At 46.1% G+C, this 26,320-nt stretch overlaps 11 protein-coding genes across 11 annotated transcripts; 7 read left to right on the forward strand and 4 right to left on the reverse strand.

The window, feature by feature from the left end:
• Positions 1 to 450: 450 nt before the first annotated feature.
• On the forward strand, positions 451 to 2,974 carry BGW36DRAFT_319500 (fungal-specific transcription factor domain-containing protein). Its single transcript, XM_046212614.1, has 5 exons — positions 451 to 672; positions 730 to 843; positions 900 to 1,596; positions 1,652 to 1,903; positions 1,958 to 2,974. The coding sequence occupies exons 1-5, from the start codon at positions 554 to 556 to the stop codon at positions 2,927 to 2,929; spliced, it is 2,154 nt and encodes a 717-aa protein (XP_046071904.1). The 5' UTR covers positions 451 to 553; the 3' UTR covers positions 2,930 to 2,974.
• An 88-nt stretch (positions 2,975 to 3,062) lies between these two features.
• BGW36DRAFT_295276 (uncharacterized protein) lies at positions 3,063 to 3,248 on the reverse strand (the record flags this gene model as incomplete). Its single annotated transcript, XM_046211166.1, has 1 exon — positions 3,063 to 3,248. A coding segment is annotated over one exon (186 nt), but the record flags the coding sequence as incomplete, so codon positions are not given.
• A 1,815-nt stretch (positions 3,249 to 5,063) lies between these two features.
• BGW36DRAFT_378199 (Isochorismatase-like protein) lies at positions 5,064 to 6,103 on the forward strand. Its single transcript, XM_046216082.1, has one exon. It carries the CDS (start codon positions 5,288 to 5,290, stop codon positions 5,903 to 5,905), a length of 618 nt encoding a protein of 205 aa, XP_046071906.1. The 5' UTR covers positions 5,064 to 5,287; the 3' UTR covers positions 5,906 to 6,103.
• A 269-nt stretch (positions 6,104 to 6,372) lies between these two features.
• BGW36DRAFT_396988 (ornithine carbamoyltransferase) lies at positions 6,373 to 7,503 on the forward strand (the record flags this gene model as incomplete). Its single annotated transcript, XM_046218238.1, has 1 exon — positions 6,373 to 7,503. One exon carries the CDS (start codon positions 6,373 to 6,375, stop codon positions 7,501 to 7,503), a length of 1,131 nt encoding a protein of 376 aa, XP_046071907.1.
• Positions 7,504 to 7,631: 128 nt separating this feature from the next.
• BGW36DRAFT_163372 (uncharacterized protein) lies at positions 7,632 to 9,356 on the forward strand. The gene is made up of 2 exons (XM_046209591.1): positions 7,632 to 7,982; positions 8,058 to 9,356. Exons 1-2 carry the CDS (start codon positions 7,971 to 7,973, stop codon positions 9,192 to 9,194), a joined length of 1,149 nt encoding a protein of 382 aa, XP_046071908.1. The 5' UTR covers positions 7,632 to 7,970; the 3' UTR covers positions 9,195 to 9,356.
• A 1,248-nt stretch (positions 9,357 to 10,604) lies between these two features.
• Positions 10,605 to 12,617, forward strand: BGW36DRAFT_163285 (putative methyltransferase LaeA-like protein). Its single transcript, XM_046209590.1, has 11 exons — positions 10,605 to 10,794; positions 10,859 to 10,896; positions 10,953 to 11,006; positions 11,059 to 11,065; positions 11,125 to 11,169; positions 11,232 to 11,361; positions 11,415 to 11,439; positions 11,498 to 11,523; positions 11,581 to 11,611; positions 11,682 to 12,036; positions 12,104 to 12,617. The coding sequence occupies exons 1-11, from the start codon at positions 10,699 to 10,701 to the stop codon at positions 12,347 to 12,349; spliced, it is 1,053 nt and encodes a 350-aa protein (XP_046071909.1). The 5' UTR covers positions 10,605 to 10,698; the 3' UTR covers positions 12,350 to 12,617.
• A 708-nt stretch (positions 12,618 to 13,325) lies between these two features.
• Positions 13,326 to 14,355, reverse strand: BGW36DRAFT_427178 (tethering factor for nuclear proteasome sts1; the record flags this gene model as incomplete). Its single annotated transcript, XM_046220374.1, has 2 exons — positions 13,326 to 14,182; positions 14,280 to 14,355. The coding sequence occupies 2 exons, from the start codon at positions 14,353 to 14,355 to the stop codon at positions 13,326 to 13,328; spliced, it is 933 nt and encodes a 310-aa protein (XP_046071910.1).
• A 636-nt stretch (positions 14,356 to 14,991) lies between these two features.
• On the reverse strand, positions 14,992 to 18,793 carry BGW36DRAFT_416752 (putative ATP dependent RNA helicase). Its single transcript, XM_046219357.1, has 4 exons — positions 17,812 to 18,793; positions 16,699 to 17,760; positions 16,052 to 16,647; positions 14,992 to 15,997 (listed from the first exon to the last, which is right to left on the reverse strand). The coding sequence occupies exons 1-4, from the start codon at positions 18,644 to 18,646 to the stop codon at positions 15,251 to 15,253; spliced, it is 3,240 nt and encodes a 1,079-aa protein (XP_046071911.1). The 5' UTR covers positions 18,647 to 18,793; the 3' UTR covers positions 14,992 to 15,250.
• A 94-nt stretch (positions 18,794 to 18,887) lies between these two features.
• BGW36DRAFT_378213 (putative cytochrome c subunit) lies at positions 18,888 to 19,338 on the forward strand. Its single transcript, XM_046216083.1, has 3 exons — positions 18,888 to 18,930; positions 18,982 to 19,159; positions 19,227 to 19,338. The coding sequence occupies exons 2-3, from the start codon at positions 18,982 to 18,984 to the stop codon at positions 19,268 to 19,270; spliced, it is 222 nt and encodes a 73-aa protein (XP_046071912.1). The 5' UTR covers positions 18,888 to 18,930; the 3' UTR covers positions 19,271 to 19,338.
• Positions 19,339 to 19,777: 439 nt separating this feature from the next.
• BGW36DRAFT_296486 (putative killer toxin sensitivity protein) lies at positions 19,778 to 24,203 on the forward strand (the record flags this gene model as incomplete). The annotated part of the gene is made up of 9 exons (XM_046211277.1): positions 19,778 to 20,903; positions 20,957 to 21,049; positions 21,102 to 21,661; positions 21,712 to 21,865; positions 21,945 to 22,287; positions 22,340 to 22,599; positions 22,653 to 22,786; positions 22,850 to 23,129; positions 23,200 to 24,203. 9 exons carry the CDS (start codon positions 19,778 to 19,780, stop codon positions 24,201 to 24,203), a joined length of 3,954 nt encoding a protein of 1,317 aa, XP_046071913.1.
• An 88-nt stretch (positions 24,204 to 24,291) lies between these two features.
• On the reverse strand, positions 24,292 to 26,033 carry BGW36DRAFT_407278 (diphosphomevalonate decarboxylase). The gene is made up of 2 exons (XM_046219032.1): positions 25,805 to 26,033; positions 24,292 to 25,737 (listed from the first exon to the last, which is right to left on the reverse strand). The coding sequence occupies exons 1-2, from the start codon at positions 25,864 to 25,866 to the stop codon at positions 24,585 to 24,587; spliced, it is 1,215 nt and encodes a 404-aa protein (XP_046071914.1). The 5' UTR covers positions 25,867 to 26,033; the 3' UTR covers positions 24,292 to 24,584.
• Between the last annotated feature and the right edge of the window lie 287 nt (positions 26,034 to 26,320).

A 26,320-nucleotide genomic window follows, 5' to 3' on the forward strand; every position in this document is an offset into this window, starting at 1 on the left:
TCCAGATACGGGTAGCGCCTTGTGTAAATGTGAAGAGTAGGGAGGATCATAAGCCATGAAGGGGTAAAAACCACGGTGCCAATACAATGCGGTCGGTTTATCGCTGTTGATCAAGTGTGGAAGATCGCAGATTACGATTGACTTGCAATGGCTTAAGGCTAGCTGGTACCAGGTTATCCCGCAAAGTGGACCACTGCTGGGGAACGAGGGCTCTCGTGACATCTCAAGTTTTAAGTGAACAGTGGCCTATCATCAGGAGCACATTATTACTATACCACACATCACAAGCAGGCAAGACGATCGATCGTATTCGCGTGGATCTGTGGGGACAAGACTAATAGTGTGGATTTGGCGGGGAGAGTGGTGGGGAAGGGCGGAATTAAGGGCGCTGGGCTGGGGGCGTCAACAATTCGGCGATCAGACTCAGTTCCCTGTCGTCATTGCAGGCTTCTTCCTTAACTTTTTTTCGCGAAATATCGGATGGAATATGCTCTGAGAACATCTTCTATATATTGCGTTGTATACGGCAAACATATACCTCAACAATGACACGATGACCACGCTCGAGTTGGAGAACGACTGCCAATCGCCACCCAAGGCTGCCCTGGTGTCCAATAACGGACATGTACCCAGCACTAAACGAAAACGCGACGTTTATACCCCGACAGCATGGTGGGGATACTAGTCATCTCCTTATTTTCAACACTTGGCTAACTTTCTGTTTCACAGTAATGAGTGTAAAAGACGGAAAATAAAGTGCAACGGGCGGACCCCCTGCGAAAGGTGTAGTCGGCAATTGCTTGACTGTCGATATCGTTCCAATAATACCTCGGAAGACCACCCGTCAGCTTGAACCCTGTCAATGTGAATAAATATCAATTTGGCTGACTATTTACTAGAAACGTGGACCAACTTCTGAAGCAGATTAACGCACTCCAGAACCAAGTCTCGGTGCTCTCGGACCATGTTGCCGCCCAAGATCAATCGATGCGAATACAAGCGCCTCCTGTGCACGAAGAAGTCACCCTGGAAGACGTCCCTGGACATGTTCCTGGCATACAACCAGATCCTTGCACTTCTTTCGAAGGACCCACGACTTCGGCATTCAAAATAAAAATCGCGAGAGACGCTCTGAAAAGAGACAGTTTGGTTGAAGACTCCGACGATGGTGGAATCACTCGAGAGGCTAGCCCCTCGCCTCTTAACCGTCAGCGGAATTTCGATTCAATTATTGATCCCATGTGGACTATTAGCCATCAAGAAGCTACTCGGCTGTACCATGTCTACGAAGAAGAAATGGGAATCATGTATCCGATCGTTCCGGTAGAGCAGATATCCCGTCATATCAACATTTTGTACTCACGTTCGGGGGATTTATTTGGATCCCGAATAGATAATTCGAATCCTGGGAACCGCGCCAGGCTAAGCCTAGAAGACGTCATCATTCTGAAGTTGATGTTTGCTTGTGCTCTTACGGCAGAAGAAAATGGTCACAGTAATCTAGGACTGAAGCTTTTTCAGAGTACACGAGATGTAGTCAATGATTCTGTATGGTCTTCTCCCAGCATTATGAGAATCACCGCTCTTGCTCTCACGGTACGCCACCCTCGCACGTAAACGAGTTTATTAACTGTATTAATGATATCTAAAGAGCATTCTCTTCTTCCAAATTGACGAGGAACACAAAGCTTGGAGGACGATTGGAATTGCAATACGAATGTGTCTAGAAATGGGGCTACATCAACGTGAGATCCTCGTAGGACGAAAGTTAGAAAATAGCCAGAGAGAACAAAAGGTCCGTCTGTTTTGGTCTATATACGTTCTGGATAACAGATGGAGTATTGGGACTGGATTGCCATCCCATCTGGCCGTCGGTGATATCGATCCAACACTACCACGCCCAGTAAGTCCACCAGGGGAAAATAGTCTCAACCCCGATTACTGACTCGTCTTTCAGGAAGGTGTTCCTTACCTAACACTGATGATCGAATACAGTCACCTTTCAGCTAAAGTTTGGAAACATGTCTCTAGTTCTCCTTGTAGTGGAATTGCCAACAAAAAGAACGAAGTGGAGTACATTCATTGGCAAATACTGCAGTGGGCTGAATCGATTCCTGACCACCTTAAACTGCCTGAAAAACAGTCATCAACGCACTGGTCAACTACAGCCCCTCCGACGCGAGCTATTCAACGCCTTCAGTGTCTTCTTTATCTCCGAACAAACTTGATGCGTATGCTTGTGTACCAACCAGCGCTACTTAGTGCATCTGCCATTTCTCAGAACACATCAGAGGCAGACATGATAGTTGAAATCGCAAAGGAAACGATCCAATTCATCTTCCATCTCAACGAAACCTCAAATATTTATCAACTACAGCAAGTTGCCTTCAATTTCTTCCTCGTATCAGCCCTGGCGGTATTACTCCTTGCCATCGCTCACGCACCCGCGCGCTATGGCTCCCAGTGTAAGGTCGAATTCTACCTGGCGCTAGAGCTTGTGAAAAAATTCTCGATGAAATCATATGTCTCCAAACGTCTTTGGAAGTCTATCAAAGGACTTCAACGATACGTACCCAAAAAAGAGGTTCATCAAAACCAGCCCGTACAGCCAAACCTAGTAAATGACAACAAAAACGCTGATCCCTCTGTTTACCACCAACTTCAACCACCCGAAACCTCCCAACTGTCTCTAAATCCTACACCTGAGAATTTATATGGTGCAGCTGAATCTGAACCCAGTGGCAGACAAATGACTCTAGATTTCATGAATCTATTCGAGTTTTCTAATCCTCCGTCATACGGAGCCACGTACCCTGAGCTCTTGGACAGCGAGGAATGGGGGTCAAACCAGTCTGATCAATTAGGCTACGAGGCACTGCTTTTTTCTACATTGAATTCATGTTTTGGGCCTTCCATCTCATTAGTATAGTCTAGCAATATCTTTTATATGCCTGTAATTAACATCAACTACGAACGAATCAATAATTAAACTTTTCGTGCGAACTCTATCTCTCAAAGTACATCATCCTACTTGTCTGTAGCATACTACTAGTTTTCCTAAATCATTTGTTATAGAACCACAATGCCAGACAGCCCATAAACACGGTTCTCAAAACTGTAAAAGCAAGTACACTATTATCCCATCCTTCACCCGGAGCCTCGAACATGTAATCTGCAAATAGAGGAAAAGAAAAGCACATGATACTTCTTGCCACTACTATAGCGCCTACAGCTGATACTATATACAGTTAATACGTAGTCGATTACACAAGTTTAAAAGGATATAAAGATCATACTTACACCGACACCAAAGGCTGCTACGTCAATATTCGGCACAATCCAGAGCATATTCTCTTGCGTTGATCATCCATATAAGAAGACTAGCAGAAATCACAAATATCGGTACGAATAGAAGTGATACCCAAAACTTCATATGGTCTCCATCCGCAGAGCGACTCTTAAGCTTATTCTAGATATAATGGATTAATCAGCCCAATGTCTGCGCTCTCATGGTTAGACCAACTATGAGTGATATATAGTGCAGACTACCAATACTAATCAACTTTTGTAGATGTTAGTCCAGATCAAGGGATATATAGAAAGTATCAAGTAAATTCTGCGCTATATAAAGAGAGATAAATTACATAACAGACTATGTACTAAAAAATGAACACTCAGTGAAAAGTAGGGCTCTTGACATGCTTCATATTACGATTTTTTATTTCATATTAGGTATATAGATTTTATTACCAGCCTCTTTATGTAGCTTCTAAGCCTCCAATTGCAGAATCTAAGGCGCAAATATTTCAAATGATATAAAATAAATAAGGACTTTATACTGTCAACTTAAAGATAGTAACAGCCTAAAAGTTTTATCTCTATATTATCTTCTTTGTAATCTAAGCTCCAATTAATAAACCAGCAGAACGGCCCATAAGAAGAACCACAATATATAATACCACTACCATACCACGGTCTTCTACAATCCATAAGTTAAAGAGAACACCACCATCCACAGTCTGTAGTATATACGCCCCGAAATCTGAAAAAAACAATAGACTAGTATCTGTCCCATATTCTGAGCGAAGCTGTAGATAAAGTTGAAAATGAGAAACCATTGGAATTGAAGTTGATATTAAATCCCTACATGTATATATATTCGAAGTATAGTACTTATTACATGTATGTTTGGTATTTGTAGGATAATAATACACCTATAAACTTCGCTTAATAATGCCAAATATAATGAACTAATAATAAAAGCAAGTAAGACGATAGAGAATCCAAGCGCCGATTTAATCATCAAATCAATATAGAGATTGTTGTCAATGGCTGACTCTGCTGGAGCAATTATAGATAAGGCGATGGGTGTCATAAACACAATTAAGGAAACAAGGTCAGTCGCAAGCCGTCTTCTTTTGAAGGACCATTTCTTGAGGGTTGCAGGGTCGTTAGGTCCGTCCCATGTAATCTATATCAACCTATCAGTAGGACGCACTCCTCAGTATTTTTCATTTTCTGAATATCAACACGCACCAGGCTAGTGTCTTATTCGTTCGATTCAGCATCTTTTTCGCTTTTCCTTTTTCCATCTCTCCAGGAGTAGACTCCGGTCTCTCTCTTGAACTCGTAGATTCGTCTACATTGATGTCTTTCGGTGCTGATCTGACTGGCAATGAAGGCGATTCTCGTATAGTCGAGGGTTTTTCTTGGTTATAATCTTCCCCCAGGGTTTTTTCACTCGTTCTTGACAATCATACCAAAATAAACTATTCATTGGAACAACTGTGATAATATCAAGTCATCTTTTTAAACGAAGGCGACATGGGGAGCCCGTTACCAGTGCTGCATCACCAAGAGGATCTGGTGACATATGCATAGACAGTCATTAAAGAAAAATCCATTAAAAAGAAATTAAACTGTGATTTGGCCCACTCGGGTTCGAATTGATTTAACTTATTTAAGGAAAGGTAATTAGTAGATAATTAACGTGGCTCAATATAATTCTATAGGCTCTGCTACTACATGTAGCCGTTTACGGCCCGCTACAGGAACAGGATCATCTTATAAATACATACCAATAATAAAGCCATTTGTCAGGCATAACAATCTCATATGCTATTTAAATATCGGTTTTCCTAATAAAATTCTTCTTACTGTGCTTCCTGTTCTCAAATAAAATTCGTGTCATTGAAGCGGTCCGAAAAGAACGTCAAAGAAAACTTGCCATCTCTCGCAACGGTCATTGAACTTGAATATAATAACGAAAAAGCCACTATCATAAACCATGGCAAGCTCCAACTCAGTGGACGAGACCAGTCCTAGCTACTACAATCCATCACAAACAGCTCTGCTGCTCCTAGACTTTCATGTGCTCTTCGTCCAAAAGGCTGGCGGACCAAAAGCCTCTGCAGCTCTCCAGAACGCAATTAAGCTAAAGAGTTGGGCCCAGTATCAGGGAATCCGAGTGATCCACTGCCTCATTGACAGGCATAAGACAACATTTCCGACCGCGAAGGGTGCCAACAGGCTTAGTGGCTTTCTTAGTGCCATGCAAGCAAGCGGCGGTGAAGAGGCACCTGAACTTATTGATCAAAGCAGTGACGACAAAACATTCACAAGAACTCCGGGACATGTGTCGGCACTCAAGTCCCCTGGTTTGGAAGCTTACCTCCAAAAGAATGGTATCAAGTCACTCATTATTACTGGACTAAGTACGTCTGGATGTGTTTTGAAGACCGCACTTGCAGCTGCAGATGCCGAATTCGTGGTGTCCGTTATCTCGGACGGATGCGCCGATGGAGATGAGGAATTACATGATGTTTTGGTCAGAAAAGTGCTCAACCATCGGGGATATGTATACACTACTGCCGAGTTTCTGCAGGAATATGCTAGCAGGAAATGAGTGAATCTGCCTCCATTCAGGCATTTTCAGCATGATCGCAGGACATGAGCATGGTATTGGTTGGTATCAGGGCTTTGATCCCAATTTCAGGTCCTTGCTTCTCCGCCTGTAAATACCCAATCTTGTTGTTGCATGCGAGGCTCGTGGTTAATAAGAAGAGTGTGAATAGGAATAAATTCAGCTTATGGAATGGTATTTGATAGAAAACTATGACTGTTAGATTATTGTACTATGACGTCTCCCACTAGTGTTGGCTATTGGTGATCTAACCCCCAACGCTCTAGCTCGGCCCATGCTTGATCACAAAAAGAATGAGTCCGCGATGACTCCAACTTTGAACCAAGCTTCATCTGAGTCATTGCCATTTGCCATATTATTTTTACAAATTTCACATTCTTTCCTCTCACTTCTAATAATCAGCGATCGAATAACTGACTGCCCTCCGCCAACAATTGGCCGCAATCCAAATGGCCGCGAATCTCAATATCCCCACGATCCGCACAGGAATTCGACATACCCCCCGATTAACTCGATACCTCCAACCCGGCCACCGAATTTCTGCGCCTCGAAAATACTCGTCCGCTGCATCTCCATCGACATCTCCATTTGCCCCTCGCCATCTCCTATCCATCGCGGACCTTACCCCCGCGGAGTTTACGGCGCTAGTTCGCAATGCCGCGCAACATAAAAAGGCCATCAAGACCGGCTCAGTACCGCGCAACTTACTAGGCGCCCTGTCCGGGAAGACGGTAGCAATGATGTTTAGTAAACGAAGCACTCGAACTCGAATTTCAACAGAAGGTGCTGTAGCACAATTGGGCGGGCAGCCGATGTTTCTAGGCAAGGATGATATTCAGTTGGGTGTTAATGAGTCACTCTACGATACCGCTGTAGTGATATCGTCTATGGTCTCGTGTATCGTAGCGCGTGTGAATAGCCATGATGAAGTTGCCAGTTTGGCGAAACATTCTACAGTGCCAGTCATCAATGCCTTGTGTGACTCTTTCCACCCTCTCCAGATCATCGCCGATTTCCTGACCATTCACGAGACATTTCCGGCACGCCCCACCGCAGGGCTTAGCAGTCTTGGACTGGAAGGACTGAAGATAGCCTGGGTTGGAGACGCCAATAACGTGTTGTTTGATATGGCCATTGCTGCGGCGAAGCTGGGAGTTGATGTCGCCGTAGCTACACCAAAAGGGTACGAGATTCCACAACCAATGCTTGAGATCATTAAGCAAGCTGGCGCAGGCATATCTTCGCCTGGGAAGCTGATACAAACAAATATACCTGAGGAAGCAGTGAAGAATGCCGATGTGCTTGTAACAGACACTTGGGTATCCATGGGCCAGGAGGAAGAGACCGTGAAGCGAATGAAAGCCTTTGAGGGTTTCCAAATTACGCCAGAGCTTGCACAGCGAGGTGGAGCCAAACAGGATTGGAAATTCATGCATTGCTTGCCTCGTCACCCTGAAGAAGTAAGCGACGAGGTCTTTTATAGTCCTCGCTCACTGGTATTCCCTGAAGCTGAAAACCGCCTGTGGGCTGCAATCTCGGTGCTTGAAGGGTTTGTTGTCAACAAGGGAAAAATCGAGTAATGCTACTATCTGCCTATTTAAAATTGAAATTAGTTTCCATAGCTGTCATTTTCAATGCCCAAAAGCCCTTTTGAATCTAACTCGTAACCTTGTCCAATGCCTGTATTGAATGAGGCCACAACGGAAACAAATCCGCGCTTAGCCCTAACTGACATAATCTTGGAGTATCGAATTTCCACGCAATAATCTCTAACCTACTCAAAGAAACGTTGGAAATACCTACTACGTACTACTGTACCACATACTAACTATGTAATACATTTTCGGTCCTGTGAGATCTTTGAGCTTATATTGCGGGGTTAACTTACATAGGAGATGGACCGGTCCTACCCGACTCCCAAAGCTGACATGTGATCGCCCGTAACGAACTTCACCTTGCAACACCCGCAGGTTTCATCCCATGTATCCTTCATTCTTGCGCACGTCTGGAACCTGGCCCAGACAGAGAACGGTAACCCACTGCAAATATGACAATGGATGTAGGTTGGCGTCCTCTTACAGGCTGAGTTGGTGATAAGTACCAGATGGCTGACTGACGTTTCGACCGCAATTAGTCCTATCGATCTACCACGTCTCACAGTCCTTTTCGGTCGCGACGCTCACACCCAGCTTTGAATCATATATCCCTCGCACCGCTTACGCCTCGATTTCCAATTGATGATCTTCCCGACAGTGATGACTATTTTTCAGGCAACCATGGACAAACTACCTCGTACCTTTCCAGCTCATCGGTACCAACTACACCGCCTATTCTATCGCATTCACGCGCCAACTCCCGCACACGACATCATAAGCGCAGTAAAAGCACAACACATGTCTTGAGCGATACCGACCTCCAGAGTCTGGGAGGGAGGCGCCCATTACAACAATATTACGGTGGAAAGAGAGGGGGTGCACGAACCCCCGGGCCCGAGACGAAAACCCGCCATGACTCTGAATGGTTGCTTCGAGCAGGACTTGCTCTTGCTTCATCAACTCGGGAGGAGAAAGGCCAAAGCTGGCTGTTGAAGCGAGAGAGCTCGACCAGCCTTGTTACGGAGCCGGAACCGGCTGAAATCCGGAGCCATCGTCATGGGAGAAGCACCCATCGATCTCGTTCCGGTCTGTCGACACCCGCAGCGCTATCACGACAAACGTCGCGGTCGCGTGGAGGCAGTCGACGGGCAAGTCGCGCGGAGCTTTCCATGACGGCAATCGATGCGGTCGCTTTTAAGCACTCGCGCAAGTCCAGTATCGACAGCCGGCACTCCCTGCTCCCCGACTTTGTGGACGAGCAGATTCGGGCTGAAATTGCGTCTATTCACCAGCAAGGCCTTGAAGACGATTCATCCCTTTCGTCGTCCGAGTCGGATAGCGAGCTAGACGACGACATTGATGAGAAGGAGTTCCAGCGTCTCACTCGAGAACGGGGCTTCGGTCTCGGCAGCTGGATTGACCAGTTCGTCGGCTGGACGCTGTTTGGCGTGGAGGAAGATTACGCCGGCTCACCGCCAGAACAACATGCCGAGCGGACAGTGACGTTCCATGAGTCTCCATCTTCTCGGGGCATAGACAGCCACGTGGACGACGAAGACGACGGGGATGGCGAGAACGAATTCACGGAAGCAATCGCGATCGGAAAGGCGGGTGAGCAGGGGGGTTGGGAGGACGCAAGCTGGTTCCTCCGACTGGCAAAAAAGGCGATTGTTTGATCCCTGGCGGTGTTCCTGAAATTGGCGGGGTTGGATGTATTGAACATAGTATACGTAAGCATTGTTTTGAATCAATCATCACAACGATCTACATGGTCGCATGACATCGCAGCAACATCGTTTACAATATCAATATGTATAGCGACGTGCGACACCGCATCATATGTACTCTAGCTGTGCATATCTAAAAATCGAGTTTGGCGATACCCGCCGGGCTAGGAGAACCGTGCTGCAGCTTGCGGCCAACCAGCAGCTTGTCTTGCTGGGGACGATGCTTGGACTTTGAAATGTTGGCTGCAGTGCTGCACAATGCCACCGATCTACTACTCTATGTACTGAGTAGATCGGAGATGCTGGCCTGCACTGTTCTCGTATAAAAGCACGAGACGATCAACATTGAACGATGTAGCAGCTCTTATCGCGATGACTGGCAGTGTGAATGATTTGGATTCCAATAGTAATAATAAATGATATCTATTAATAACCCTCCAACAACTACACATGTACCGGAGCATATAATCACTGTATTAACATGGGTTTTAAATATCATAGAATTAATAGTATAATAATACCCCGTCGGTGTGGCCGACCGTCGTGAGACGAAAATACAGAGAAACGATTATTAATATATAAATAGAGGACCAACACGATATTAGTATCGTTATTAGTATGGCATATTAATATTCCCAAAAATCAGACGCAGCGAGATCCAGCCAATGTCGTGGCGCTCCCTGGCCGACGCCCCTCTCCACCGTGCAACTCCGGCCCTACAAGATGGCTGATGCCGCTAGAAAGAATCGAAGGGGCAACCGAATTTTAAAACAGAAGGCGGCAAGGAAAATACTAATTTTTAGACCTGGTACGCCTGCTGCATGGCAGTTGGACGTGGGGCTACTCTCTCCACTCGCAGCTCACCACTTGACTAGCATCTCGAATACAATCATCCGAAAGCCAGATGTCATGCTTCTGGTTCATTAATCATATCCATGTCCATTTCGTTCGGAAATATGAATCTCAGTCTATACTAAGAGCAGTACTACCCCCCGGCCTGCAATCCAATTGCTATCGATCAATCGATCAATCGAGATCCGGCCCTGCAGCGCACCTGGATCCTCGTCTCGTTATTTGTCACTCTCCAACCGTTGACTGGTCACTGCGCATGCTGCAAGTCATTGCCTGCTGGTGTCGTATCGTCGGGGACAGCTTTGTTCCTTGCCCTAATTTCTCGGTCACCACGTTGACATCCATCAATCTCGTTCTCCACTGCGACGCCCCTCTTTCATCGCTGGCCGCTGCAGTATACTACATACATTAGCAGCTCCCGAATTTTCAGATTGGTAGCTCTCATCCTGACTCCGCCGACCTGCATGCCAGAGAGGGTGCGCGTCTGTGGTGTGAGTTGTTGGTTGTGTGTGTGCGTGTGAGTGGATGTGTCTGGCAACGAACTATCGCCCGTTTTTTTATACACGACTCCGACGAAAATCGAGCTTGAAATCCCGTTTCCATGGATAGTCTTACTATGGATATTGAGGACGACGACATCATCATGCCCTCCAATCCGCAGCCATCACTAAGCCATCATGGAAATATCGAAGCTGATGTAGGTTGTGTATTCACATCAAAAGAGGACGTATTTAGAGCTTCTGACTTGTTTCTCTTTTCAGGATGCCCTGACCGATTCGGACTCCGCCTTCCAGGGCTCGTAAGTTCTTCCTTCCAGACGCTTGCTTTCAGAAAGCTCAACGTATGCGTGCGTAGAATCGGTGACGAGAGTTATACTTCGTCCATCTCAGACAGTGTGAGAAACTACAAGTATGTTGATACAATCCTGCTGACGAGCTTTGTGCTGATTATTATCTCATAGATATGAAGTACGGCATCCCATAACCTGACTTGCCTTCTAATCTTATGCCTAACACTAATTATGTAGAATGGGCGAAGGTATCATGCCTTCAAAGAAGGTGCCCATTTCTTGGTAAGTTTTCTTTGCCCATTGGTTCTACTAGGCCTTGGTGGTTAATGTATATTCTCAAACAGCCCAACGACGAGAATGAACAGGCCCGGATGGATCTTGCTCATCACATTTATCTCATGCTCACCGGCGGCAAACTAGCTATGGCTCCAATTCACAACCCACAGCGCGTTCTCGACCTCGGCACTGGAACAGGTACGTCCAAATTAAATGCATTGTATCGTCATACTCATAGTTTTATACAATAGGAATATGGGCAATCGATTTTGCAGAGTACGTCTATTCAGCTATTAAAAATTCATCTTGTCGACTAGTGACTGACATTTCATAGTGAACATCCAAATGCTTTCGTCCTAGGTAACGCAGTATAGCCCATGCAATGTTAATGTAAATTGGCTAAACATCCCCATTTAGGCAATGATTTAAGTCCCATCCAACCATCATGGTAAATAAAGTCGTTCCGAGAATTGTTTGAATTAAAAGAAACGGCCTATCTAACGAGATAAACAACATAGGGTCCCTCCAAACCTCCAATTTGAGGTTGACGACTTCGAAAGTGACTGGTCATACTCCCAAAAATTCGACTTCATCCACGGCCGAGAGATGGAAGGCATGGTCAAAGACTTTGACCGTCTATTCCAGCAAACATACAAAAACCTAGTTCCAGGGGGATGGGCCGAGTTCCAGAGCATCGAGCTCAACTGCTTCTGTGATGACGACTCGCGAAAAAAGGCCACCGCATGGGTGACATGGTCTGAGAACTTGCACAAAGCTGCTCGTACTTTTGGAAAGAATATGCGCACCGTCCGCACATGGCCCGACAGGCTGAAGCAGGCCGGCTTCCAGAATGTCCAGACTGTCGCATTCCCGGTAAGTTCTTATATACAAAAATGCTTTTAGTCTTCTCTTGACTAATGGATAATTTTCCTATTTCCAGATCCCTTTCAACCCATGGCCTAAGGACCCCAAGCTCAAGGAAATTGGTCGCTACCAGCAATTGCATATGTTCGAAGGCATGACATCGTACAGTTTGAAGCTATACACCAGTGTCCTAAAATGGAAAAGGGAAGACATCGAAGCGCTACTCTCTGAGGTGCAAAAGATCCTCAAGGACCGCACGATTCATATATACACTATGGTCCATTTTATTTACGGCCAAAAACCTCTGGATGCGAAAGATTAGACTGAATTTCTACGTATATATTTTTCCTTGTACATGGCCGGGAACGGCTGGATTTGATTTTGCAAAAGAATTTTGTTCCTCCTGTCTTTGTTTATTTTAGTTTTTATTTTTAATTGTATATATTGACTTTTTTACTACACCTTTTTTTATTTTTGAAGTTTTGGCCGTTTTTAAATATCAATTGATCTACACATTTGCTACCTGCAACTCAACAACGGGCCAAAATTCAAGTCTCATGAAATCCCATTAGTTATCTACAGGTTTCTTTAAATTGGTGAATCTCAATTATGACAAATATTTTATTTCTCGTAGCTACATATGTAGAAGCTGGTAGAAACCTGAGCAACTAGAGTGCCGCGTGGTGATCCTTGACTAACGGGCATTGCCACAATCGGAAGGAGAGGAATGTACCCTGCGCAAGTATATACTTATATCCATCAAAGGTAGCTTCTAGGTGGGGAGTGCACCGATGTACACACGTATATAGGCAAACATCAACCCGCCGACCCGATGCTAGCACATGGGTAAAACTTGAATATCATAATTTACTCGTTCGATCCACCGACCCAGAACGCCCTCCTTGAACACAAAGCTGCGGATGCGTTAACGTCCGGCTAAACATTATAAAGGAGCAGTGAAAATGAAAAAAAAAAAAAAAAAAATTTGAAAGAAAAGATTGGGTTCCGAATATATCAGAATGTAAAATAGGGAAAGGCGGATGAACGTGGGCCAGTTGTAGTCATTGGGCGGCTTGCGAATACCTGGTGACAGTTTCTGTAAGATAGCCATCTGGTACTCACAGATAGGAAACCGACCCGTAGATAAGCAAAGAAACAGTGTAACGCCAGTGGGACTCTATATGGCTTATGCAGAAGGTATCATAATGTTTTCGTGTCATGATCGAGGCCGTTAGATGGAAGCGTATTGACGGATCAAAGATGATATAGCTATTTTCAACGCTGTTCAGATAAAGACCCTACCAGGGTCCAACCTTCAAAGGCACCCCCATTCCATATGTTCCGGAGAGAAGTTGATCGCGGATGGAAGTCTGGTCGCCACCGGATGTTGGCAAAGGCGGACCCATCCAGCCGAGGCTGTTGCTGAGCTCGTTCACAGCCTCTTGTAGTTTGCCGTTGGACGTTTCGTTATGCTTCGCGATTTTCTGGTCCCATCCGCCGTACTGCAATTGGATACCGCCGCCCCGTTTAGCGGCTTCCCGAATCACTACAACCCAAGATTTGCTGATATTCTCGAAGGTAGAATCACGACGAATGTTGTGTCGTGGAGTGTTTGCTTTAGGTACTCTATTGAGCACCTCCGTTGCTCCATCCAAATAGGCCAAGGACGTAGATGTTTGCGATTCGTTGGGAGGTAAAAAATGGGGTGTAAAGTCATCCAGAGCGTCTAGTAGAGCATTCAGCTGCTGCTTCACTCGATTGTATGCATAGTCTGATAAGGAATCACCGCTTCCCAGTGGGATCGATGATTGCAGAGTCGACAGATAGTTGTGAAGAATCTGCAACGTCGATGTCACACTCGGCCGTGGTGCTATCTGGACAACTTCATCTCCTAAGCCTGGATGACGGTCGCACACAGACTGAAGCACCGACCTCAGTGCATCGGTGTCTAGGGTCTCAAGTAATCTAGGGAGTGGTAGAGGACGACCAGTTACGTTTGGGCGAGAGCGTTTGTACTGGCGGTTGGGAAAGGGTAAAGGGCGTGGGGTGAAGGCAGGCGAGTTGGTGGGAGATGCCGACATACGAACATCATTATCGTTGCCGTCATCCTCAGCCTTTCGTTTCCGGTTGCTGTTTTGCTGCACTGGTGTCGACACTGGACAAGAGCGGCTTGTTAGAAGTCATGTTGCGGATGGCAGATTCAAGGTGCGGTGAGATCATGAGAAATAACAATTTCCAGGGCAATAACTTACTGGAACGGGTGGGAGAGATACGATAATGTTCGTGGAAGTGTGGAGGGAATGGAGGCGTGGCCACCAGGCTGTTCATGTTGATGATAAAACAGTACGATACAGTACGATAAGCAGCAGACCAGAGTCAACGATCCAAGAACGTTGCTGCTAGCGATGCTGCTTGATGAGGGTGGCTTCAAGCCAGTGCGGCGTAGAAGATCGAAGTCGGTCGATCGAAAAGTAAGCAGCCAAGACAGAAGACAAAAGGAAGCAGAGGATGCAAAATGAACTATACGAGCGAGGGGGATGTCGGTTGTGGAGGGACGCAAGGACGAGGACGAAGGGGAGGCGGAGGATGGAGGATGGATAGTCAGTGTTGGTAGTAGGAAATTGGCGGTGGTCTAAGTTAGCGGCGGCGGCGGTATCCAGTCAGTACTAAGTACGGTTACTAACTGACTAAGAGTGCTGGGGTGGCTCGAGGACAGCAAGAACAGCACTGGTTGGCTGCGGAGGCCAGGCAAATGATGGCTTCGTCACACCGTTTTGGTATGGTAACCGCGTACGGGCCGGCCATCTGCGTTAGGCAGGCATCGCTCGTAGGCAAGGCAACCGTCGCCGCCTGACCGCTTGCGTGGGCCAGTATTGCGATTACCCGTATTCTACTAGTACTTTACAGAGTAACTATACTAGGACTGCTCCTAAGTTAGATGTCAACTAAGTTATTATATTATTTCTGTTATTAACTTATTCGATTCTTAATTTATAATTGCCAATTGTCCAAATGATTTCGTACTCTTCGGATCATTATATGCAGTCGATTCATCACTGCGAAACTCGGTTATCATGATACTATAGAAATATACATAGCCAAACCCCAGCTCAGGGCCGCATGTCCTAAGGGATCACTGATTACTATACTAAGAAGCCTGGTAGAAGCACCTAACAACGCCAGCGCCAAAGTACACTCCGCACAATTATCACTTTTAGGCCGATCACAAGTACAGCGATTGAGCTGCCACAATGTCTCGCCGCACCTTGGTGAGCGAAGTCTCAAACTTCTCTTCGAGTTCTTCGCTGCCCATAACCTTAGACGCTTGTGCCATCTGCCGCATCAACTCCTCTAGACGGCGGAACACACGGATCAAGTTACCTTCGAAAACATCGGTCATTTTGCATATCTCTGCGAAGGACTTGCCGTTCGCCCACTCGTACATCACCTCCATGAGTTCCCAGTGGAAACTCTGGACATACTCTTCCTCGTTGACCGCTAACTTGGACTCCAGTGATACTTTGGCGATAATTCGAGCTTGGGCCTGTATTTCTTTCAGCGGTTTCACCAGCTCATCCTTGCGCAACTCCGGCGTATCCTTTGTCTTCTCCTCAAAGACGAAGACACTCAGCACTGCAGCGCATTGTTCTGGGGTCATGTTATTGAAGAAACCGTTGAACAGTAGCTCACTCAGCATCAATTCATCGCCTGTACTAATCTCGCATGCTACTCGTGCTTTGAGCTGGACCACTTCTGCCTCATTGATAAAGCCGAAACGACGAAGGACTCGTTTTCGGCACTTCAACTCATCAAGTTGCATGATAGACATCGCTTCCGAGATCTGCTTTTTGATTTTCTTGATACTAGTTCCCAATTCGACCTTCTCTGAGTATTGATCATACAGCTCAGGTAACCGAGGAGAGTTGTGGAGAGGGTTTGCTAGAAGTCGTGATTCGAGAACCTCGATTTTCTAAACGGGATATTAGTTCCATGTAAATTCGTAGTGGCTTGGTTGTCTACTTACTCTGAGAAGCTTCTTGAAAGAGTCATCCTTAATTTCCATATCCTCAATTGGATCTAGCATAGCGATACCATCTGGGAAACGCTTTTTGACTTCCTCCAAAGAACGTTTGATGCTGTTCCGTGAATCTGGTGTTTGTACCTCTTTTGGAGTGAATATTCGAATATGTGAAATGGCTTGGAGACAGCTCAGAAGCACCGGAACAACTTCATAGTGACTTGCTTCGCCTTCTTCGGGTGGATGAATGCCAGGTGGAAGCTCGGAATGAGTACGGGTGCCCACTGAAGACCCATCCGCTACTTTCAAGAGAACATGAAGGACATAGGACTGATGAGGACTGAGCTCTTCATTAGAATTTTTCGGTTGCTTTCGTCGTTTGAAATCTATAACAACGCCCCAGTCGAAATCGTACTCTAGATACTTGATCCGAACAAGTCGACCTGACTGGAGATAGCGCAGACAGATATCAGGATGGCTGATAACAGTCTGCATGTCAGCAGTGAATTGAGCGAGTTGCTTCCTCAGTTCATAGTAATCTCGAACTGTTGCTTCATCCGTGATGTTCATACTAGCTCGTTGAGATTCGAGGTCTCCAAGTTCTAAACGTTCTCAGTATCAGGATCCATAAAACAATTAATAAAGCCACCAACCTTTCTCTAAGCCAGCAACGCTAGCAGTATTTTGGAACTGAAAAAAGCAACGCTCCAGCATGTATTCCGGAGAGATACCTTCCACACGCATCAAGTTCAATATCATATTATACCCTAAGTGGAATGCAGAATTGAGGCGATCTTGTTCACCTCGGACAATTTCCTTCGCGACTGCGGGCTCCATTTCTTCGCCGACCATCATGATTACAATACCACGCTCATCAAGACCTCTTCGGCCAGCACGCCCAGACATCTGAATGAATTCGGATGGGGTCACCCATCGCATCCCCGTTCCATCAAACTTCCGGACACTTGTGAAGACAACGGTCTTAGCTGGCATGTTCAGCCCAATGGAGAACGTCTCCGTCGCAAAAAGGACTTTAATGAGACCCTCCTGGAACAGGATTTCAATAGTTTCCTTTAAAATGGGAAGCAGGCCCGAATGATGAACACCGATGCCACGTCGTAATAATGGTAACAGATTTTGAATCTGAGGGAGATTCCTATCTTCCTCGGACAGCATCTCAATAGCACTGTCAAAGACTTTAGAAACCATCTCCTTTTCGGAATCATCGTTGAACGAGAGTGTGGCCATATTCAAAGCATTGGCTTCACATTCACGCTTGCTGAAACTGAAAACAATCACCGGATTGAGATTCTTGAGCATGATCATTTTGACGATTTTATAGATATCAGATGTCTCCTTTTTGCCGCCCTTGTTCAGCTTTTTGTCCTTTCCCTTTCCCTTACGTTTTGCAAGGGCATCCGCTGGGTCGTCCCCTTTCTTCTCCGCTATCTGAGCCATTGCTTTTTGGAAGTTCTCTTCGCGGAAAGCACCTTTTTCGTCAACGACCAAATGCATGCCATCTGAGCCAGCCGGGAAGAAGTAGTGCTGTAAAGGAGTAGGTCTGAAGTCTGTATAGACAACGTGACAGGGCTGATTGTGCATCTTGACAATCCACTCGGCAAACTGCATTGCGTTTGGAATTGTGGCAGACAAGAATACATATCGAACTTTATCCGGCAAGAGAATGATGGTCTCCTCCCAAACAACCCCTCGAACTAATATAAGATTAGTAACATGCTAGTATCTCATAGGAACGGCAAACTTGCTTGCATCACGTAGATAGTGGATTTCATCGAATACGACCCACGCTACCTCGCGCATAATTTCGGAGCCGCGATAAAGCATGGATCTCAAAATCTCCGTTGTCATGACAAGGCAGGTTGCAGTTGGGTTAATTGTGACATCACCAGTCATTAAACCAACGTCTCCAAATTCCGCTGCAAATTCTCTGTATTTTTGATTGCTCAGTGCCTTTATAGGACTGGTGTAGATGACTCTCTGGTTGTTCTTCAAGCTCTGCGCAATAGCGTATTCCGCCACAACAGTCTTTCCTGCACTCGTATGCGCAGATACCAAAACACTCTCTTCCCGTTGAATAGAATAGACTGAAACTTGTTGGAAAGGGTCCAAGGTGAAGGGCCATGTTCGCGCCGGTTCCTCTGGGGGCTTGTGTTGAGAGATGGGAACATAAGCATAATTTGCAGGGAGAGCAACTTGGTGGCGCACTTGATGTGATAGTACAACTGCGCCAGTCTCTTTGGTTGCTTGAAATCCTGCCGATGCGGCTACCTGATACTCTTGTTCTGTCTCGAATGTGTCTGCGACGACTGGCTCCGGTTCGTCTTGCAACCGTTGACGTTTCGCTTCGGGTTGGCCGTTCTCGTTATTTCGGGGACTATGATCCTCTGTTGCTGCGCCATTAGTAGGCGCCTCTATCGGTATCTCATCCGCCTTCGGTTCTGGGACTGATTTGCTGTCTTTTACATCGCCATTCGCTTGGCGCTTCTTGCTCTTATCTTTTTTTTGACGATGCTTGGTGGGCTCGTTGGACAACCCAAGAGCCTGGGGATTGTCCTCAAAGACATCAAAGAGCTCATCCATCGCTGTGGATAAGAGCCTCTCAATCTGACTGCGAGAAACACGGGTAAGAGAGATTGATGATCGAACAATAATGGGGAAGGCGCCAAAAAAATGAATCCGTACGACTGGAGATTTCCCGCTTCCCGATTGGGCCAGAAGCACTGATGCGCTCTTATTGGCCGGCCATTTCATCGTGTTGCATCACGTGATGAAGCTACGGGATGTCGGAGCCGGCATCGTTGAATCCTCATGCCACCCATCCACGACCTCGCAATTCCAATCGTCCCCTCCAACCTTCAATTAAGGTGAGCATCTGTGTCGAAACAGCTCAATTTAATACCACTGACCTGCTCAAGATGTTTGCCGCTTCTGCTACCCGGGCTAGGCTCGCCAATTCCCTTGTCGCTCGCCGTGGTTTCTCGACCACCCGTTCTCGGCTTGCCAGTCCCTACCACTATGCCGAAGGTCCTCGTTCCAACATTCCCTTCAACCCCAAGACTCGGTTCTTCTACGCGCGATACTGGGCATTCATGAGTACGTCGCTCCAATACGACACGAAGCTGATTAAGTATAGCCCAAGCTAACGTCTGTGTGGGAATAGTCACTGGTTTCGGTGCTCCTTTCGCCATTGCTGGTAGGTTTTAACATCAATATAGTGGTTTGTTCATTGTTTTCTAACCAAATTTTATAGTTTGGCAAACCTACAAAACCCGTTAAACGCGTTTTCCTTCAATTGTGCAGCCGGGTTAGCGGCTGGACATTCGCGGTCCGGACCACAATGCATCGAAATAGCATTTCATTTGTTGTACAAAACTAGAATACAAAAACATTTTTGAAACTTTCTTAGCCCTCAATAACCCTTCTTATATCTGGTAGCTTCTGAATTACTTTCATTGTGTAGTGGTGCAGGTGTCTGTAAATCAAGGCGTGGGCGGCTGTTTCCGTAATGTGGATGAAGTCATTGGCTGATGTCTGGCGGATAATTAAAATTTAAACGCTCACCTTTTTTGATATTGAACAAAAGCGCCGCCAAGTGGAATAGGGAACCAACTATTTGCAAAATTAAATCCCGAATCCTGAGTGCATTTAGTGAAAAGCAAACTTTGGTTAATATTTCTGCCCATGGCGGCGGGGTAAATCAATTATAGAAAGATGCGCAACCTGAAAAATGTGCGCCTCGTCGAGGTACAGCTCCAAACCAAGCTTCCATTGACAGCAACAGCTTGGGACGCCTCCTCAGATTCTATCATCTGCACATTTGGACCTACCATTGATGATCCTGTCCTTCATCTTCGGAGGCTGCGTCACAGTACTTCTTTTACATCTCCTGCCAGCCTTGATGACCTGGAGAACATCGCCTCGTGGGATGCCCCATGCCCTCTACCAGATCTCTCATGCGACCGTGTTTTGTCGCTCCAGTATTTTGCTGACAATCTCACGGCTATTCTGGTTCTGGAAGGAGGAGACATCGTAATTGTCCGCGAAGATCCTCAACCTGGAGAAAACAAGATTGAAATTCTGGGATCTGTTGACGTCGGAATCACCGCTGCCGCCTGGTCACCAGATGAAGAATTGCTGGCAATCACGACTCGAGCGAACACTCTCCTTTATATGACTCGTGAGTTTGAAAATGTTGCAGAGATCTCATTTAACCCCGAGGATCTGAAACTATCGCGCCATGTCTCGGTGGGATGGGGAAAGAAAGAGACACAATTTCAAGGCAAAAGAGCCAAAGCGCTAAGGGATCCTACAATGCCTGAAAAGGTGGATGAAGGCAAGCTCAGTGTCAATGACGATTCGCGGACTACAATCTCCTGGCGAGGCGATGGCGCGTTCGTCGCCGTCAATAGCACCGAGGCTGGCGTTCGGCGAGTTATTAGAGTTTATTCCAGAGAGGGATCACTTGACAGCGTCAGTGAACCAGTAGATGGCTTAGAAGGGGCTTTAAGCTGGAAGCCATCGGGAAATTTAATTGCTGGTATCCAACGACTGGATGATCGGGTTGATGTGGTCTTCTTTGAACGGAACGGCTTGCGCCATGGTCAGTTCACTCTGAGGCTTTCAGAGGAAGAACGTTCAACCTGGGCCTCAGATTTGGCATTGGATTGGAATATGGACTCTACCGTCTTGGCTGTACGCTTTATGGACCGTATTCAATTATGGACTATGGGTAACTATCATTATTATCTCAAACAAGAGATTCCAATTGTCGGTGAAGGGATCAACTTCTTCCGTTGGCACCAAGAGAAGACATTACGGTTTATTGCTGCTGTTTCTTGTAAGAAATCCCTTTCTAGAATTTCTTTCTCAGTGTTAATTCGTTTGAAATAGATTCCGTTATGGATAGCGATTGGGTATTTGATGTATCTCACGGTTCTACCTCAACTCCAGACGATATTGGAGCCGTAGGGGTCATTGATGGGAGTAAGTCAACTGAATTCATAATTACAAGCAATCCTAAACTGACGGCTTACAGAAATACTTAAATTAACGCCCTTGAGATTTGCTGCTGCCCCTCCTCCAATGGCTTATTGTGAGATAAACGTCGATTCCAACATAGTCGACGTTGCCTTTAGTCGCTCAGGCGCTCGAATTGCTGTCCTTACCAACAATAATTTTTCAATATTCGCTTGGCCTGTCAAAAGCAAGCCAATACCTGCGCCTCTTTTAGAATCTAGTTACCCTCTTTCCGAAGCGTCCGGCTTCCGTCCAAGACAAATTGCCTTTCTCGGCGAAAGAGATGTATACATTCTGAGTCACCATGGCCCATTTGACCGCTGCATAGAAAGGACCACTTTGGAAACCAGAGAGACTACTGTGTCGTATCTCGCCAGTGAGGAGGAACATATTCACTCTATTTTCAGCAGCTTGGAGCGTGATAAGCTCTGGTTTTCCAAGTCCTCTAACAAAAGTCGAGTCATGTCCTACTCGAAAGTGATGCCGGAAAATGGGCATGTATTGGAAATAACACCTTTTGACGACATTCCTACCGTAGATACATACTGGGCTGCTAGCAGCAGCATATCTGGTGATCAAGTATGTCAGAAAAAAAGTATTTTTCTACAGCGTGACTGACTCAAATATAGGAAATCTTGGTTTCTTTGACTAGAACAGGAGCACTTTATGCCAATCACCGCTTGCTGGCGAAGAATTGCACATCTTTTATTACTAGCCCTGCTCATATAATATTCACTACCACTCAGCACCTCTTGAAGTTTGTCCACATCACTGATGTTGATGGTATGTTTATATTGGTTTCTAATCCGTCTACTTCTCGACGTGCTACACGTGTATAACATAACTAATCTCAAATCCATAGATATGGAAGTTCCTGCCGATACTCCAGAAACCGACGAGCGCTGCAGAAGCATTGAACGTGGTGGAAGAATAGTTACAGTAACGCCTTCTAATTTCGCAGTGACACTACAAATGCCACGAGGAAACTTGGAAACAATATACCCTCGGGCTCTCGTTCTGGCGGGCATTCGCAGTTTCATTGACTCCAAGAATTACCGATCAGCATATCTTGCTTGCCGAAGCCAGATGGTTGATATGAACATCTTACATGACTACGCACCCAAGCAGTTCATGGAAAATGTTGCGCTGTTTATCACACAAGTTAAAAAAGTAGAGTACATTGACGAATTCCTTTCTAGGTTGCAGTAAGTTTCTTGTTTATTATAATCAGTCATCATCGCTAATTCCTTTCAACAGGGAAGAAGATGTTTCGCAAACACTGTACAAAGACACGCTGAAGCTTTCCAAGGCTGAATTTGAAGCTGCAATACAAACAAATTCCAGCGTTGTTGCAAAAGCAACATATACAGGCAGCAAGATCAATCGCATATGTGATGCATTCTTAACAGCACTGAAAAATAAGCTTGATACGAATTTGCAGAATCTTGTTACAGCTCATGTGTGCAAGTCACCTCCCGACCTTGACTCAGGGTTACAGCTTGTAGCAAATTTGCGGGGTGAGTTTGCACAGCTCCATTTGAAATTACAACGTAATTAACGTCTTGCGTAGTGCAAAATCCAGCCCAGGCTGAGGAAGCTATCGAGCATATGTGCTTCTTAACTGATGCGTATCATTTGTACAATAATGCTCTTGGACTGTACGATCTCGAGCTTACACTCTTGGTAGCTCAGCAAGCCCAGAAGGTATGGATTTTCCTCTCCCAAATACATTTGGTCGAAAGCTTTCCAGTCCCTAAATCTCTGTAGGATCCGCGAGAATACCTCCCTTTTCTTCGAAACCTCCAAAGCCTTCCTGAGCTCCGCCGCCAGTTCGAAATCGATAACTTCTTGGGCCGGTTCACTAAAGCATTGAAACACCTCCATGCTCTCAATGTATATGATGAGCTGAAACAGTATGCTGTTAAGCACAATCTTTACCGAGATGCCTTGGAGCTCTACAAGTATCAACCAGACCAGCTTAAAGATATGACGCACTTATATGCGGATTACTTACAGGAGCAAAACAATCACAAAGAAGCAGCAATAGGTAAGTTATATAATATTTTGGGAGCATAGATATTCGCATATTGGTAGTTGCTAATGCGTCTTATGTATAGCTTATGAATCTCTTGAACTTTACGAAGAAGCATACAGGGCCTACCAAACAGCCCATTACTGGCGCGAGTCATTGTTCACTGCCATGATGGTACCACTCTCAGAGGAGGACTTGCGCAGCCATGCTATCGCTTTGGCGGCGACACTTGTCGAAGAAAACAAAGATTACATCTCAGCAGCACAAATTCACGCAGATCACCTGAAAGATTATCCTACAGCAGCTCGTTTTCTATGCCGAGGCTCACGCTTCGCAGACGCCACCCGGATGCTAGCTATCAACGGCCTCAAGGACTCGATCCCTGACATTGTGGATAGCGGGCTCGCTGAAGCAATGGGTTCAACAACCGACTTCTTAGCCGACTGCAAGGCCCAATTGAACGCGCAAGTACCTCGAATCCTGGAACTACGCGAGAAACGAGAAGCAGATCCATTGGCATATTTCGGCGGCGACCCATCTACCGAGGCAGGTGGCGCTGATATACCAGATAACGTCTCGTTGGCACCCACCGACGCCTCCACCGCTGCCGGACGAACTATGTTTACAAGATACACAGGTGGAACTGCTATGTCGCGACGGACATCCAAAACACGTCGAAAGGAAGAGCGTAAACGTGCGCTTGGAAGAAAGGGGACAGTATATGAAGAGGAGTATCTGGTGAACAGTGTTCGACGTCTGATTGAGCGCGTCAATAGTACATTTGATGAAGTCAGCTCCCTACTGGAAGGTCTGCTTCGTCGTGGCATGCGTGAACGTGCAATAGCAGTTCAGAGAGCCTTTCAGGATGTTCTGGCAATGTGCACAGACTCTCTAAGTGTCTTTGAGTCTTCGGGGCAACAAAATAAGGCTGAAGCAACAGGCGCGACGGCAGATACTTCGAATGTGGAAATTGATGGACAACCTCCTGTTACAGGAGGTGATGCAGTACTGTGGGATAGTATCCACGGAAATAAGAACCGTCCTGCCCCGGTCGTGCGAGAATTCGCGAAGCTAGCTCTTCTAGGTTGAGTTTCCTAGAGCATGGCTCGACTTTCTAGGAAGTTATTCTATGAATGGAGTATATTATTAGAAACGAATGAAAAGGGCGAAGAAAGAGATAGGAAGATGTTGGATAATGCTATGATAACTAGAAACATCTAATGAAATTCATATTCACAGAATGACAGAATTGCCAAGCATAATCAAGCTCCATTGTGCTGAAACTGATTCTTCGCACTTAGATTATCATTCAAATATCAGCCTTTATTGGTCAACGGTGTGATATCAGGGTATCGTCAATCTTAGCAACGCAAAAAAGCCCAATAAGATGCATCACACAAGCTCCGAGACTACCTTTATTGACTATGAAAATGCCCCCTGCGTAACAATGATAATAATACGCTGAACTAATTATTGGCCACTTTTCAAAATCGCTCCCGTTTCGCTAACTAGATGGGTATCAACCTTCTCTGGACCTTCACCGACACCAGTGAGAATGACCCGGCTGATACCATGCTTCAGAGCCTCAATAGCCCTAGAGTCGAGTTTCTGTAGGTCGGCACCAGCGGAAACACCCTTGAGTCTATCGCCAAAGGGGCCCTCCCAGCCGTCAAGACCCTCTCCTAGGATGGCCTTGAAGGTTCCAGCAACGATTTCCGAAACGTCATCCAGATAGTAGATGACGGCATTGGGACCGGCATCAAACGTATAAGCCGCCACAGTCTTTCCAGCCACATGGTTGATATCGTTAACGAGACGAATAGCAGCCCGTGAGACATCATTTAGGTAGAAAATAGGTGGCTCCGAATCCAGACAGCAGGCATGAAAATTATTCGAGTCCCGCATAGTGAGGTCGGCAAAGGCAGGAAAGTCCCGATTGTGGATTGCAGTCTCAATGGCTGTCATGCGACCAGGGACAATTCTCTCGGCACGAGTTGCAAATAAGGGCGATGTTTTCACGGTGGTCTGCATACCTTCTGTGCTAGGCACATCTTTCTTCTCTGCGCTGACAACCAAAATGAGAGCTCTCATCTCTGGCCAATGTGAGGCAGGAGCGATCTCTTCGGCGATACTGTCGCTTCCATCTTCCTTTGTGCCAGATCTCCAAGCAACATAACCACCCTGAAGAGAGCGGCAGGCAGAGCCCGATCCTTGCCTTGCAATACGGCTTAGTTCTGTAGGAGATTGGGGGAGTTCATACAGATTTGCAATGGCCCGAACAAGGGCTGCAAAGCCTGCAGCTGAGCTGGCCAACCCTGCGGCAGTTGGAAAATTGTTCTCTGAGACGATACGGAGCGGGTATGTTGATAATGCTGGTAGAGAAGGATTGGCAGACTCGAGCTCATTGCGGAGGACACGCAAGCTAGCCAAGCAAGCGAGAGTTCGTTTCGAAGAGGAGATGTCTTGGAGGCTGCCATTCAATGTAAGGGTGTCACCTTCGGACGCGGGGTAACTAGCGGAGCATGATGCGGTAGTCACAGTTCGCAGAGAGCGTTGCGAGAGGGTCACTGAGAGCGAAGAGTTCGTGGGTAAGTTCAAGGTTGCGTCTCGCTTTCCCCAGTATCTTTATTGTCTACAGTCAGCAAGAGTCCTGGTTGTGATTCAGCAAGACCGCACCAACGACCACTTACTTGATGACCGCAATGTTGACGGGCGCAGTTGTGGAGGCACGAAAGACGGTACTGTCAGCCATGACGTCTGCTCCGACAAAGGTCTTTGCCGGGGTTCAGGTAATCGTGATAGTGGTCAGTGAGCAGAAGGATTCCAAAAAAGGCGGAGGAGGGGTATTATTATAAAAGGTTAGGGGTTCCCGAGATGTACAATACCCGACAATTAGTATATATAAAAGTTATTCTAAGTAATTTTTTACCGATTATAGGAGCTATAACTATTAAATTCTACTCAATTATAATACATGTTTATATTAATGCTCGTTATCAGCCGTTTTGTGACATACAAAACAATGACTGTCAACAAGTCAAAATGTAGATCAATCACATGACTTTAGCAGTCTCATACCTGGCCAATCGCATTCTAACAATTCGGCAGAAGCCTTCGACTTGTGTGGGCCCGTTCCACAATTGCTCTCGCTATACCCCTTTCGGCCAAGGCGGTGAGCGATCTTTTTTTTGGGCGTGCCGGCAACA

Source organism: Talaromyces proteolyticus, assembly GCF_021365285.1.
Source record: "Talaromyces proteolyticus strain PMI_201 chromosome Unknown BGW36scaffold_6, whole genome shotgun sequence".
Lineage (NCBI taxonomy): Eukaryota > Fungi > Ascomycota > Eurotiomycetes > Eurotiales > Trichocomaceae > Talaromyces > Talaromyces proteolyticus.

What these genes read in the sequence shown, in the direction of transcription:
- BGW36DRAFT_378199 (XM_046216082.1), top strand. Translation starts at nt 5,288, where the DNA reads ATGGCAAGCTCCAACTCAGTGGACGAGACCAGTCCTAGCTACTACAAT.
- BGW36DRAFT_407278 (XM_046219032.1), bottom strand. Translation starts at nt 25,866, where the DNA reads ATGGCTGACAGTACCGTCTTTCGTGCCTCCACAACTGCGCCCGTCAAC. An exon ending in GTCAACATTGCGGTCATCAA is followed by an intron (nt 25,738 to 25,804) that starts GTAAGTGGTCGT and finishes TAGACAATAAAG; the next exon opens with ATACTGGGGAAAGCGAGACG.
- BGW36DRAFT_319500 (XM_046212614.1), top strand. Translation starts at nt 554, where the DNA reads ATGACCACGCTCGAGTTGGAGAACGACTGCCAATCGCCACCCAAGGCT. An exon ending in GTTTATACCCCGACAGCATG is followed by an intron (nt 673 to 729) that starts GTGGGGATACTA and finishes TCTGTTTCACAG; the next exon opens with TAATGAGTGTAAAAGACGGA. An exon ending in AATACCTCGGAAGACCACCC is followed by an intron (nt 844 to 899) that starts GTCAGCTTGAAC and finishes ACTATTTACTAG; the next exon opens with AAACGTGGACCAACTTCTGA.
- BGW36DRAFT_416752 (XM_046219357.1), bottom strand. Translation starts at nt 18,646, where the DNA reads ATGGATGAGCTCTTTGATGTCTTTGAGGACAATCCCCAGGCTCTTGGG. An exon ending in CCACTATCTACGTGATGCAA is followed by an intron (nt 17,761 to 17,811) that starts GCAAGTTTGCCG and finishes ATCTTATATTAG; the next exon opens with TTCGAGGGGTTGTTTGGGAG. An exon ending in CGTTGCTGGCTTAGAGAAAG is followed by an intron (nt 16,648 to 16,698) that starts GTTGGTGGCTTT and finishes GAGAACGTTTAG; the next exon opens with AACTTGGAGACCTCGAATCT.
- BGW36DRAFT_378213 (XM_046216083.1), top strand. Translation starts at nt 18,982, where the DNA reads ATGTTTGCCGCTTCTGCTACCCGGGCTAGGCTCGCCAATTCCCTTGTC. An exon ending in GCGATACTGGGCATTCATGA is followed by an intron (nt 19,160 to 19,226) that starts GTACGTCGCTCC and finishes GTGTGGGAATAG; the next exon opens with TCACTGGTTTCGGTGCTCCT.
- BGW36DRAFT_163285 (XM_046209590.1), top strand. Translation starts at nt 10,699, where the DNA reads ATGGATAGTCTTACTATGGATATTGAGGACGACGACATCATCATGCCC. An exon ending in AAGAAGGTGCCCATTTCTTG is followed by an intron (nt 11,170 to 11,231) that starts GTAAGTTTTCTT and finishes ATTCTCAAACAG; the next exon opens with CCCAACGACGAGAATGAACA. An exon ending in TCCAGACTGTCGCATTCCCG is followed by an intron (nt 12,037 to 12,103) that starts GTAAGTTCTTAT and finishes TCCTATTTCCAG; the next exon opens with ATCCCTTTCAACCCATGGCC.